This window comes from Ruditapes philippinarum, unplaced genomic scaffold, assembly GCF_026571515.1.
Source record: "Ruditapes philippinarum isolate M1 unplaced genomic scaffold, ASM2657151v2 ctg2519_1_1_1_1, whole genome shotgun sequence".
NCBI classification, from domain to species: Eukaryota; Metazoa; Mollusca; class Bivalvia; order Venerida; family Veneridae; genus Ruditapes; species Ruditapes philippinarum.
In genome coordinates, this window is record NW_026866641.1 from 46,988 (window position 1) to 61,012 (window position 14,025).

At 34.2% G+C, this 14,025-nt stretch overlaps 1 protein-coding gene across 3 annotated transcripts in view; it reads right to left on the reverse strand.

Moving 5' to 3' along the window:
• Positions 1–3,422: 3,422 nt before the first annotated feature.
• Positions 3,423–14,025, reverse strand: part of LOC132733191 (uncharacterized) — a 39,280-nt gene continuing 28,677 nt past the window's right edge. For 2 of the 3 annotated variants that reach the window (XM_060719790.1, XM_060719791.1), the window contains exons 10-18: positions 13,926–13,988; positions 12,541–12,654; positions 9,280–9,339; positions 8,768–8,939; positions 7,374–7,559; positions 6,907–6,977; positions 6,485–6,563; positions 5,660–5,722; positions 3,423–5,341 (exon numbers count right to left, since the gene is read on the reverse strand). In XM_060719790.1, the coding sequence (XP_060575773.1) occupies positions 5,034–5,341; positions 5,660–5,722; positions 6,485–6,563; positions 6,907–6,977; positions 7,374–7,559; positions 8,768–8,939; positions 9,280–9,339; positions 12,541–12,654; positions 13,926–13,988 (1,116 nt within the window). In that variant the 3' untranslated portion in view covers positions 3,423–5,033. The remainder of the gene's footprint in view (positions 5,342–5,659; positions 5,723–6,484; positions 6,564–6,906; positions 6,978–7,373; positions 7,560–8,767; positions 8,940–9,279; positions 9,340–12,540; positions 12,655–13,925; positions 13,989–14,025) is intronic. The other variant, XM_060719792.1, reaches the window with a different exon arrangement.

The following is a 14,025-nucleotide window of genomic DNA, read 5'->3' on the forward strand; positions in this document are numbered from 1 at the left end:
GGGGTGATGACAATCTATCCACTTATTCATGTTTTCTTCTCCATTATGTTCAAGTATAACTGTTTGCAAAAACAAATTTACTTGAGAGATGTTTATGTATTGCATCCTTATATATACATACAATGATGGAACATTTAATAAAAACTGTCTTATCTATAGTTTAAATGTTTGATGAATTATTCCCAAACCTCTCATCAGAATGTTTCAATCAGCTAAAAAAGGAAACATTCAAGTAATGCTTTAATTTGTAACGACATTTATTCCATCCTTGCAGTATAAGGGAGATTAGCTATTAATAACATCTCAAACAACCGTAGAAGAATTATTTTCATTATGTTATTTATCTCAATGATCCCAAAATGAGAGTAAATTTAGCTTAATTTTTTTTATATAATCTATAAGTTTAACTGTTATATTTTAGGGCATAATAACTCGAAACATTCATTATTTCATTTGTACCACAAAAAGGCTTTACTTTAGTCTTCTATTTGGTTTATTTTAATTCATTTATTTATGTACTTCGTTTAATGCAATTTTATCTGATTGTTGTAATGTCATTGTACCCGTTTTTTGACGTCCGTCGTGCCTCATTATCCATAACACCATAGTTTCATCTAAAGTTTATTTTCAGAAAGAACCAAACAAATACTTGACCAGTATCTTCTTCTGTACAGATTTAATGACCTTGTAGCAATATTGCCGACGCTCAATGGCTCTTGTCAATTCAGCTTTCAATATTACTGCTAACTAACTGGAGATATTCATATACCTAAATTTCAGAGTGTCCTTGAATAACCAATTGTTAAGATTTGATTAGTAACAGTTTAAAAAGAAAACGAAAAACAAGAGGGCCATGATGGCCCTGAAGTCGCTCACCTGTACATAGGCCCCCGGAGCGGGGCCAGTTTAAACCCCAGGGCTTTTATTTGAACAATTTTCAAATTGGTAGACACCCATTAGAAAATATTTCATGCTTAACATCAAAGGTCTAGCTGGTCAAGTTTTTTTCTTTACACTTATAGTTAAAAACAATGACACACCTGGGGCAGGGCCAGTTTTGACCCAAGGGCTTTTATTTGAACAATCTTTGTAGACACATACTAGACAATGTTTCATGCTTAATATCTAAACTCTAGCTATTCGGGTTTTTCAAAGAAGACTCTTTTTTTTTTGCTATAAACTTATAAGGAAAATCAATGTCAGCCGGGGTGGGGCCAATTTTGACCCAAGGGCTTTTATTTGAACACTCACTAGAAGATGCTTCGTGCTAAATAGCTAAACTCTAGCTATTTTAGATTTTTTCAAAGAAGATTTGTTAAAGTTTTTGTATAACACATATAAGGAAAAGGAATGACCCCCGGGGCGGGGCCTATTTTCACCCCAGGGCTTTTATTTGAACAAACTTGGTAGACACTCACTAGAAGATGTTTCATGCTTAGTATCTAAACTCTAGCTATTTGTTATTTTTCAAAGAAGATTTTTTAAGTTTTTGCTATACACATATAAGGAAAATCAATGACCCCCTGGGCCGGGGCCAATTTTGACCCCAGGGCTTTCAGTTGAACAAACTTGGTAGACATCTATTAGAACATATTTCATGCCAAATATCTAAGCTCTAGCTCTTTGGGTTTTTTAGAAGAAGATTTTTTAAGTTTTTACTATGTATATAGGGAAAATCAATGACCCCCTGGGGCGGGGCCAATTTTGACCCCAGGGATTTTATTTGAACCAACTTGGTAGACACCCATTAGAAGATGTTTCATGCTGAATATCTTAGCTCTAGCTCTTTGGGTTCTTTAAAAGAAGATTTTTTAATGTTTTTACTATATGCATATAGGGAAAATCAATGACCCCCTAGGGCAGAACCAATTTTGACCCTAGGGCTTTTATTTGAACAAACTTGGTAGACACTCACTAGAAAATGTTTCATGCCAAATATCTAAGCTCTAGCTCTTTGGGTTTTTTAGAAGAAGATGTTTAAAGTTTTGCTTTTGGTTGCCATGGCAACCATAGTTCTGCATTGAATGGAATTCTTTGAACAACTTTGTTAAGGCTTCACACAAGGAACATCCCTGTGAAGATTCATTATGATCTGCCTTATGGTTTCAGAGGAGATGTCGTTTGAAAAGTGTGAACGGACAACGGATGACGTACGACGGACGACAGACGACGGACGAAGAGTGATCTTAATAGCTCACCCTGAGCATATGCTCAGGTGAGCTAAAAACCAGAAAACAAAACAAAAACACAACAACAGTCTTTGATTAATGATCATTCAACACAGAGACCTAATATCTTAATTTAATAAAACTTTTTATTACCCTTCCAGAATTTTTCCGCCTTTTTGATTGGATATTGATCAACCGAAAAAAAATGATATTACCGAGCCAGACGGGTAATATACACACTAAATTTCCCCGTAGGGTACCCCACGTTGTAAACAACATGCGCTGTGGCGATGCGCGTACGGTTGGATTTTACGCTATGTAAATTCCGATTTACAAGCACTTTTTAACTGTCAAATGATAAAAATTTACCAAAGTAGAGTAATGATACATATTCTCATCAGTATTGAAAACAAATATGACCTCGTGAAAGCTTGATATTAATTACAAAAAAGTGCGTTCAACAGACTACTCCTTTTCTTTTATAAACATTCGTTAGGTACGGAAAAAAATACGTCATGTATTTATGTGACGTCATGTTGTGATGAAGGGGTACCCTAAAGAGAATCTTATTTCGACGTTTCATTTGAAACAGCAATGATTTTTTTTATTCGTCTTAACTCGGCAGGGGAAGGGTAATAAAATTATTATTTTGGTTTTGGAGTGACATATGTGGATATATTACCTGCCAAGATAAAATATCACCCGAGCTAACGGCTCGGGTGATATAAAATCTGGACAGGTAATATATCCACATATATCACTCCAAACCCAAAATAACACATATTATCTATAATACCTGATTCTGTATACCCTCGAGGGAACACATGTAGTAACAAACCCAAACTGTCTGTAAGACCGCACGATTATCGTCTTATTTATTTTACAAAATGTTATAGAAAATGAGACAAGACTCCAGCACGTTATTATTAAAGATTTATTAGCACTTAAGCAAGTGTGTGAACTGTGTGGGGCATTGCAAATGACTTTATTACTCATGAACAGACCGAAACAAATCTGTCCTCAATTTTCATACATAATTTTTATTGCTTCTGAGTGATCACCCTTTTTCCAGATTTTGTCAAGGTGTATAACAGGACCATGCTTCTGTAAGTGCAACGTTTAAATATAAATACACGACGGGCTTCAAATTTTCTGGTAACGCATGCGACCCATGTTCCAACGTCATAATTACATATTTTTGGTAATAGTATGCAAACATTTAGAAAGTGAAAGAAACAAAAACAGAACGATATCTCACACTAAAATATTTTTATTTTTAATTAGTACGTATAAAATGCTGTTTTCATATAAAATAAGTTTTCAATACATATTTCAAATTATCTCTGTAATAAGATATTAAAAACAATTATCCATGAATACTGCTCTTACATATAGAATGGATAGCTTTATATTCTTTCCTTGACTATAAACACGTATATTTTCAATTGTATGCAAACTGTTGCTTGACAATAACTGTTTAATAATTTTCGCTTAAAGCATCATGCCTACATATTTGTGTAGTTTTGAAAATGTATTTAAAAAATAATATATAGTGAAGAAAGAAAGGAAAAGAATTTACACATTGCAACAGCACTTACAACGAACGTAAATTAACGAAAAGAGGTCGGTCAAAATATGCAAAATTAGCCCGTACTGCGCAAGGCATGCAGTGCAAATATGTTGAGAAACAATTCAAATCGCATTAATCGCACTTAACATATAAATAACTACTTTAATCTGTGTATCTAATATGTTTTTAAATATGTTCTACATGTTCTCAAGTTCGATTTTCTTGAATTATTTTGGCTCATCTGGAGGCATGCAGTTTTACAATTACCACATTATACTAATTTCAAAACTATATTCGGTTGATGTGAACCTATAAGTCTGTCCGTGCTTGAAAAACGTGCCTTTAATGGCCAATTAATTACGGAGTGACTTGAAAATTGGACGTCACAAGGTGAACCAATTTACTATGAAACAAATATACAGCAGGTCATAAGTTCATAGTTCATAACAGAAATGGATCTTAAGTAAAACATTGCGTTTCATAAAAGTTTCGTTGATGGTATTTAAACAGCTTATTCCCAAAATGGCACTATAAAGAAAAAAAATGATGAAAAGCAATTCCTTTTAGACAAATAAAATATATCTTGAATATATAATCAAACATGTTCTTGTACAGTTATAAGCAATAAAGAAGGGAATAAACCATATCTGTTTAAAGCACAGTAAAGGTTTAACTCGAATACAATGGAATAACACAGCAAAACAGAAAATTTTCAGATACATACACTCGTAAAGAAAAATGGTTTAAAGTTGAGTTAGTTCTTAGTTAACCAATTAGTCAAATTGTTAAAGGGACTCCACTGAGGTTTTTTGACATGATGGGACTGAAAATATTTTTTCAAGATAAAGGTACCATTTTATGTAGGTTTAGACCACTAATCTTTGTGCAAAATTTCAGATCATTCGCGCACTTCGTTTTTCCAGAATAATTATTCAAATTGTAAAAAAAATGACCCAAAATGAAAAGTGTTTAATCGCTTTTCACTAAAATCGGGCTAAGAAAAGCTAAACTACGAATTTCAATTTATTTCAAAGCATATTTCCTAACTATTTTTGCACATATTTCTCGTTAAAGTACCCCAGCTCATTTATGTAAGAAATTCAAATGTTATGTTTTAAGGCTTTTAAACCTCAGTGGAGTCCCTTTAAGAGTAATACAAAATGAAATGAATAGCTTCCAACTTAAATATAATATGCACATCGAAAAAGGCCGCTAAACTAAATCATAACAAACCACAAATTTAAAAAAAATACAGTTTGTGAAAAATTGAGTAGAAGGAGAAATAATATAAAAAACTATTTCTTTTCTTCCTTCCGGGCTGCTTCAATAATTTCTGAAAGTCCGTCAGCATCATACGTTACACCACATCCTCGAATTGCCTTCACAAGTACATCTAATGTAGGATTTTCGGCATTTTGTCTCCAGTAGTTAAGCATCGCATATATTTGCATGACGATTGAACTTTGGTTATCCTTCGCAATGTGATTCATCTTCACATTTCCAACATCCAGTTCTGTGCCCAACATCTCCCATCCAGAGGGAATCGTCTGTGCAATCTGAAGTGCATGCTTGTCATTCACTCTTATTTTTGGAACATCATTACCTGCAATGAATTGATATTGCTAACCAAGTGCTGACTTATAAAAAATATAACTTCCTTTTGTTCTACGTCAGTTGCATTGTAAACTGTATCAAGCATTAGAAAATTTTCGATTCTGCTCATTACTGTATGTGAGGTCTGTCATCATGTTAACAATGTCCAGTGACTTAAATGGTCGCAACCAAACTTAAATTGATATATATTTAAGATTCATATACTTGTTTATATTATATTAAAAGAATTCTTTTCCTTCTTCTCCTGCTTCTTCTCTTATTCAGTACTTTATGAATATTGGTATTTCAATTAATATGTTTTACATACCATCTTCGCAGACCATATTATTGCCACCGGGGTCTTGTCGGGCTGGTTCAAAAGCTGTCCTTCCTACAATTATATTTGTTTCGATGATAAGCGTTTGAATAAAATATGTTCAGGAAATGCTTTTACAATTTATATCCACTTCGATGTATAATTAAACGTTGTATTATTTTTAAAAACGATATTTATCCTTCAAAATATTTTAAATCGAAACATTAAATGCTATTACAAAACTCTAAAATAATATACCCAAGTAAAATCAGTTGTACCACGTCTCAGTAAGTTTGGAAATTAAAAAGTAACAAAACCTCAAAACAGATGAATAAAAGACTTCGTAGCAACTTAAACATTTTTAAGGAACGAGAAAAGCGTTTTGTTGTATCATTGCTTATTAACAGTCATTTTTTGTTCCTCAATTCTCCCAAACCTGCTAATATATTTCAGACACCTGTATATCGTAACATTTGTTTTACGAGTTCAAGGGCATTATTCAGGCACTGCATCACAGTCAACCCTCTAAAGGTGACTACACAAATCCTTTTCAACCTCAATTTTAACAAGATCGCCTTAGTTACTGAAATATTAGCGCCATAGGCTTATCATATACAGAGGATAATATCCCAGGTTCTAAGCTTTAAATGTCCTCACTTACATTGAAATAGTCTGAACTCTATGTATACTCCACACATCATGAACTTTAAAATATCTATATAGCTAATATATACCGAAGATATGATATTGTCAGCTGATTATGTTGAGAAAAAATATATTTTTGCTTTAATCTATAGATATAATGAACATGTTTTCTTCCCTACAATAAATGCATACCTGGATCCATCAAAGGTACGACCTCAGATGAGCGAGTGCCAAAACGATATTTCCCTCTATTTCCATCATCCCAACGAACCTTTATAAAAAGATTTTATACATGATTTCACGACAATAATAGATATGATTGCATCGTGTATTTGGTTATTTATTTCCAAAAGCATTAAGGATCATGGTTATTTCAATCTGTGTATTGACGCTTTTATTGACGTTCGTCGTTGTTTATTCGGCCAGATATTTAATGTAAATGATTATCAATGTAAATTTGATCAGGAAGCTTTTTTAAGGCTTTTAAGAACAGCATCAATCATGTACGGGTAGAAAATCTACTTTTTTAAAAATTGAATTTCTAAATGATACTGCATATTAGTAAGAAATACGAGACTGACAGCATAATAGTGTACATTAATTTCGGCATTTACCTCAACTCGATTTCCATGGAATCTTATGACTGACCCTTTCACATCTGTCTTTTCGCCTCGATATCCTTCACCTAAACAGAAGATTTTAAAGTGAATAATTCTAAAAGAAACAATTATTTCGATTTAATAATTTTCTTCTCACCCTATAGTTGACACCTTCTGAAAGTAACACGGGGCTTCGAACAATATGCCATAAAATAAATGGTAGTGCACGTCATTCCAACAATGCTACAGTAAGAATGAGACATATTTATATTGATATTGGTCATATGTTTCGGTCCCAACTGAGACATTAACAGACTTTACGTTCTCTTTCTTCTGTAAATATTTGCCAGAACTAGGTCTTACTTCTGTTGCGTATATGATCATTTTTCTACATTTAGTCTTACTTTTCTTGCATTATTTTATTTATTGAATGAAGTTGACTAAAATATTTGATATCGAAATTTGTTGGAAGAAAGATAAACCTTGTTTCACCCTGCAGCCGACAGCTAAAACCTTTCCAGCTGGAGGCAGCCGATCATCTGATGCCGCCTCTCTTACGTCCCCTTCCATGTCATCGTCCATTTTGTATCTGTAGACATTTTGAATTCCTTTTTCCGGGCAATTGTCATCATCCCATTCCACATGGACCCAGCATTGTCCATCGTCTGCTTTGAGTGTAAATGTAAAATACAATTTAATTGTTTGAAACAATATTGTTTAATTAGATATTCAATAAAATGTGAATTCGAGATATAATTTCACCTTAATGCATCACTGTAAAATCTTACACTTTGTTGGCTTTATATAAATTAAATTACCACTTTCGTATGAATCATGAACATAAAGTGAAATATTGGGTGGGTATTGATGTTTTTCATGTAAAGGGAGGTAATCAAAAAAGTATTTGTCAGTATAGCATTTTAATTATTTATCAATTTTTAGACATAATATATTTTGTGTTATGAATTTCTGGTATAACATTATTTGTAGGTTTCTTAAAAAAATCTATGATTTAAAAACCATCGTTAAAGTTGTTTTCATTCAGTACATGAACATGTAATCTAACCGTAGCATAAACGTATATAAATATCGCTAATTTTCGTGTGACAAAATCATAGTAAATTGGCATGTACCGATATAAATCTCATATACTATTATATTGATATTTGAAATAAAATTAAAGTTTCGGACATGTGTAAAGTGAGGATTACTACTCTAATTAAAAATATTTTGATTACTTTGAATTTTGATTACTCAGAACAAATTGTTTGCCATCTTGTGGACGAGGGCTATCCGACTCTATATTGGCCATAATGAGCACTGAGTGTATTACTTCATTTTATAAATGCCCTTATATCAGCATACAATTATTTCATGGGGTTTTGTGAAACAGTCAAAACTGTAGAAGTAACATTTGACTGTTTCACAGACACCCTTGGATAATGCTTTGCAGTAAACTATAATATATATTGAAACAACATACTAATAACATTTTAGAACTGTTTTTTTGTAAACTGTCTACATACATTTTATTTTCTCCCCGAATCCCTCGGATTTAAAAAAAACCCATTAATTTTATTGTTTCGCTGAACATAATATCGCGTGATCTTTGATTCATATTTTGATTATCTGTAAAATAATTATGCTTACTGTAAAATAACTATGTTGTGTAGCAAAATAATATTTGTCTCCTGGGAGAAATATACGTATTGAGAAATAAGGTAAACGTTAAGTGACATCTCTCTCTGTCCTATCTTTCATACTTTCTCAATTCTATCCACATTTGCTACCGATCTCAAATGTGCAAAACGAAAATGAATCAGCGCAGAACTTTTATTGACACCTTGTAATTTAGATTTGATGTTAATAGAATTACCGTTAGGGTCGTCAGCATGACCAATGATCGTCCCGTCTTTGTCTCTATTTTGGTTTCCCCATGTCCAGTCACTGCCTTTCTCAACTCTTGTTCCTATAGCCGGGTGTTGACCATCGTTGATCTCTTTGTAAACGTTTATGAGACGGTCTCCTGCCATTGTTATTGTTGATGTCTGTAAATAATTGTTTTAAAAATGCTTTAAACTAGTGCAATCTTTCAGTTGATTTTAATGACGGAAATTCATTTTCCTACTTGAAGTGCATGACGGTTTTAAAAACCAATTGTAATAATGCAGATGTTTTTTGGCACCAATCAAAGCTGGTGTTTGGAATGAAAAAATGTTAAATTTATTGTTGAGAATGATATACTAAAATAGCATTTTCAGATGTTTTGACTACTGCTCTAAATCAATAACATTGTCCTATCCTGTAACATATCTTAATAAATGCACATTTACAACATAGGCAGATGTGTCTTTATGATAATGGTTCGTCTGAAATTCATATATTTACCTTGTATCGCGACCTTGATGCCAATTGCAAATCAGTAGTACTTTTATCCGGCGATTTATCCTTAAATAGATGTTTTCATTGATCAAGAGTGTGTCTTTTTCTTAGAAATGATAATACACGACTCGAATTTCAAATAAAAAACACGTTAAAATTTATTAAAGCGATCTGTTTTAATGAATCAAGTTATTTTGGATACATTTCATATGCACGTCAAAAGCATATTTTGAGCTTTCATCAATTACACGTAAGAAGTATACGATTTGAAATCATTCTATAATGTTGATCAAGTTCATTTAGTCATACTCTTATCCAATACAAAAAATATAAATACGGTGGCACAAAGGTGACATGTGAGTATTTTTATGTCCCCGCCATGTAATGGCCGGGGCATATAGTGTTACCCTGTTCCGTCCTGTCCTTCCGTCATTCTGTCATTCCGTCATCACCAATTTCCGTTCATTATTTTAAGAACGGTTGCACACGTTCAACTCAAATTTGACATATGGATATATCATGAGAAAATACAGGTCAAGTTCGAATTTGGTCATGGTTCGATGATTTTTTGGCAGAGTTATGCCCCTTTTACATTGAAAATAATATGGAATTTTCAGTTTTCGTTCATTATCTCCCCAACGGTACGACAGATTCAACTCAGACTTGACATATATATATGTCATGAGAAAATACAGGTTAAGTTTGAATTTGGTCATGGTTTGATGATTTTTGGCAGAGTTATGCCCCTTTTACTTTGAAAACAATGTGAAATTTTCAGTTTCCGTTCATTATCTCCCCAACAATACAACACATTCAATTCAAACTATACATATGGATACGTCAAAGGAATGCGCAGGTCAAGTTCAAATTTAGTAATGGTTCAATAATTTTTGGCAGAGTTATGCCCCTTTCACTTTGAAAATAATATGAAATTTTCAGTTTGCGTTCATTATCTCCCCAACGGTACAACACATTTAACTCAAATTTGACATATGGATATGTTTTTGGAATGCCCAGGCCGAGTTCGAATTTGGTCATGGTTCAATGATTTTTGGCAGAGTAATGCCCCTTTCACTTTGAAAATAATATGAAATTTACAGTTTCTGTTCATTATCTACCCAACAGTGTTACATATTCAACTCAAATTTGACATATGGATATGTCAAAAGAATGGGCAGGACAAGTTGGAATTTAGTCATGGTTTGATGATTTTTTGACAGAGTTATGTCCCTTTCACTTTGAAAATAATATAGATACATCTTACGAATAAGCAGTTTAAGTTTGAATTTGGTCGTGGTTCAATGATTTTGGACAAACTTATCTTTCCTGAATGTTGGAAAAATTTTGAACTTTCAGTTTCAGCACTCATACTATTGTGGAAATGTTTGTAGCCATTATTTTGGCTACAAATATGCAATATGCTATTTTTTAAAAGGTTAAGACTGAATAATTTCAGTGCCTTGAACATTGTATGAAAAGGGTTTGTGTTAACATTGAAAAGTTTTAAGGGCTTTGAACTTAAAATGAAAAAAATAATTTGTGCAAACAAATTTGGAACTAAATATTATAACATCTGAAATTTTGGCTGCATGCAGGGGCATCCTTGGCATGATGACACATTTTTAGTTATTTATCTCGTGGCCCCGAGATACTATGTCGTGGCCGCGAGTTACTAAGTCGTTGCCACGAGATAGCTAAGTCGTGGCCACGAGATACTATGTGGTGGCCACGAGACACTATGTGGTGGCCACGAGACACTATGTGGTGGCCACGAGACACTATGTGTTGGCCACGAGACACTATGTGGTGGCCACGAGACACTATGTGTTGGCCACGATACATTATGTGGTGGACACGAGACACTTTGTGGTGGCCACGAGATAGCTAAGTCGTGGCCACGAGATACTATGTGGTGGCCACGAGTTTAAAAGTCCTGGACACGAAATAGTTAACCAATCAGAATACACTATATATATTATGAATCTTAAACCTAACAACTTCTTTTACATCAATCTTTGAAAATACTGAAGATATTCACTTTGAACTTGTCTTTAGGATCATATTAGAAAGTCTCCTTCCAAGGCCCATCAGACATTAATTTTGACTGTAGCTCTTTGTTCGAATTGGCCAGTATTGTACGTACTACGGCCTGTTAACCTTGTTTATACGATAACATGAAAAGAAATAAGTCCTGGTTTATTTTATTTGGAAGGGATTGCCCATGGACAGTAGATAGCCTATAAGGTAAAATCTTTGTCTGATGAATAATTTAGAAGGGATAAGCCATGGTTTATATAACTTAGAAAGATCATTGCACCTGATCAGTAGATGACATCTTATAATTTCGAGGTCATTGGTCAAAAATCAGGGTCACATTGACGCTAAATGTAAAATTATAGACTAGTCAATAAGTTGTATAAATGGTACTTTTACAGGCTGGTGAAGCTGGGGCATCCTTGTACAATATCACATGTATAGTTAATTAGTGAAATTCATATAAATGGTGTTATCTGATTGGTTATTTATCTCGTGGCCACGACCTAGCTATCTCGTGGCCACGACTTAGTAACTCATGGCCACGACATAGTATCTCGTGGCCACAACTTAGCTATCTCGTGGCCACGACTTAGTAACTCGTGGCCACGACATAGTATCTCGTAGCCACGACTTAGCCATCTCGTGGCCACGACTTAGTAACTCGTGGCCACAACTTAGTTACTTTTAGGCCACGACATAGTATCTCGTGGCCACAACTTAGCTATCTCGTGGCCACGACTTAGTAACTCGTGGCCACGATTTAGTTACTCGTGGCCACGACTTAGCTATCTCGTGGCCACGACTTCGTTACTCGTGGCCACGATATAGTATCTCGTGGCCACAACTTAGCTATCTCGTGGCCACGACTTAGTAACTTGTGGCCACGACATAGTATCTCGTAGCCACGACTTAGCCATCTCGTGGCCACGACTTAGTAACTCGTGGCCACGACATAGTATCTCGTTGCCACGATTTAGTATCTCGTGGCCACGACTAAGCTATCTCGTGGCCACGACTTAGTAACTTGTGGCCACGACATAGTATCTCGTACGCACGAGATAAATAAAAACAAACACATGTCACCTTTGTGCCACCGTATATAAACGACAAATGCTGAAAAACTTTCAAACATTATTGTAAAATGGATTAGACTGAGGTTAAATATGTTGGAAAAAAGAGTTAATTTTCCCTTTTTTTTATTTAGAAAAAAATGAAAACATTAAGCGATACCCGACTTGAAATAATGCTTTTCAGTAGAAGTGACGTAAGTTGTGGATTTATTCCAGGAAGGTCGTCCGACATCTTATTCACTAAACTCGAGAGCTGTTCCATGTCAGGCATACCCTTTAATATGAAAATTAATACATGTAGATGCTTTATTTTAAATAAAACTAAAACCTGACACGGTCATGATAGTCCTTGATCGCTCATCTAAAAATACTTTGCTAGCAAATGTCACATATGTTAAAGTCAGTATTGAGGTCACATTTGATTTGTATTTTTTTACCCAAACTGCATTATTTTCAAATTATTTGTAGATATCTGCTACGAAATCCTATACTCTCGGCATGGTAGATTCAGAAAAAGAAGACTTAAATGTATTTCCTTTACAAGTCTACATGAAATAAGTGACCCAAAGGACGGGGCTAATTTTGACCCCCCACCCCGGGGGGGGGGGCATGAGTGATTTAATTTTTATAGAGAACCACAAGGTGTTTCTACATGTAAAGTATTTAGCTGAGGGTATTGTACGTTCAAGTAAGAAAATTTGTACATTTTCACTACATAACTCTATGTACTAAACTGAACGACCCAAACGCTTGTCATTTTTGACCCCAGGGGCATGACAAATGACATGCCAGAGAAGAAGATTATAATTTCTGTCAAGTCTTCGTAAACAAAATGAGCCCTAAAGCAGGACATTTTTTTACTCGCGGGGCATGACTTGTATAAATTTCGTTAAGTCTTCTTGGCAAGGCTACATGCCAAATATCTAAGATCTTGGCTTTGAAGTTTCATGGAAAACCTTAATTGCGCTTTCTTCAGCCTATGTTAACAAAGTGAGACCTAGTGTGGATCATTCTTTAACTTTTGTAGAGGACCACAATGATACAACATGCCAAATTTCTATTTCTGAGTATTGTAGTTTCTAAGAAGAAGACTTTTCTTTAGATTCCATGTATTTATATTTTAGCTCCTGTGACCTACTAATGCATCGGACCGTAACCAATTCAAGGACTGCCTAATGTTCATTCATGTGAAATTCGCTGAAAATGTATCTTGTCGTTTAGAAAGAGCTATTGGTTATAGAAATGGAAGAAATAAACGTCAAACGACGGACAAAGATTGACGGACGACGGACCCAGTGTATACACAAAACCTTACCTATCAGTTTTTTTGTGCTCAGGTGAGCTTATAATTAAAGAAATCAACTTTTCTACAATTCAAGATATTATATTGTATTTATGCTATGCTATCAAAAATATTTATTTGACAATTAAATCATAATTCTATTCATATGTACTCGTACATTAGTTTAGTGGAATAATACATCACTTATCATATCATAGGATACCTTAAATAACATTTTTGTTTGACTATGTTAAATGCATTACCAAATTTCCCATGCCCTCAAGGCCAGCACATCGTACAAAGCGTTGGTCACCTTCTTTCATACACTGGAAAAGTAAGAGTTAAAAATATGCCGTCTAGTTT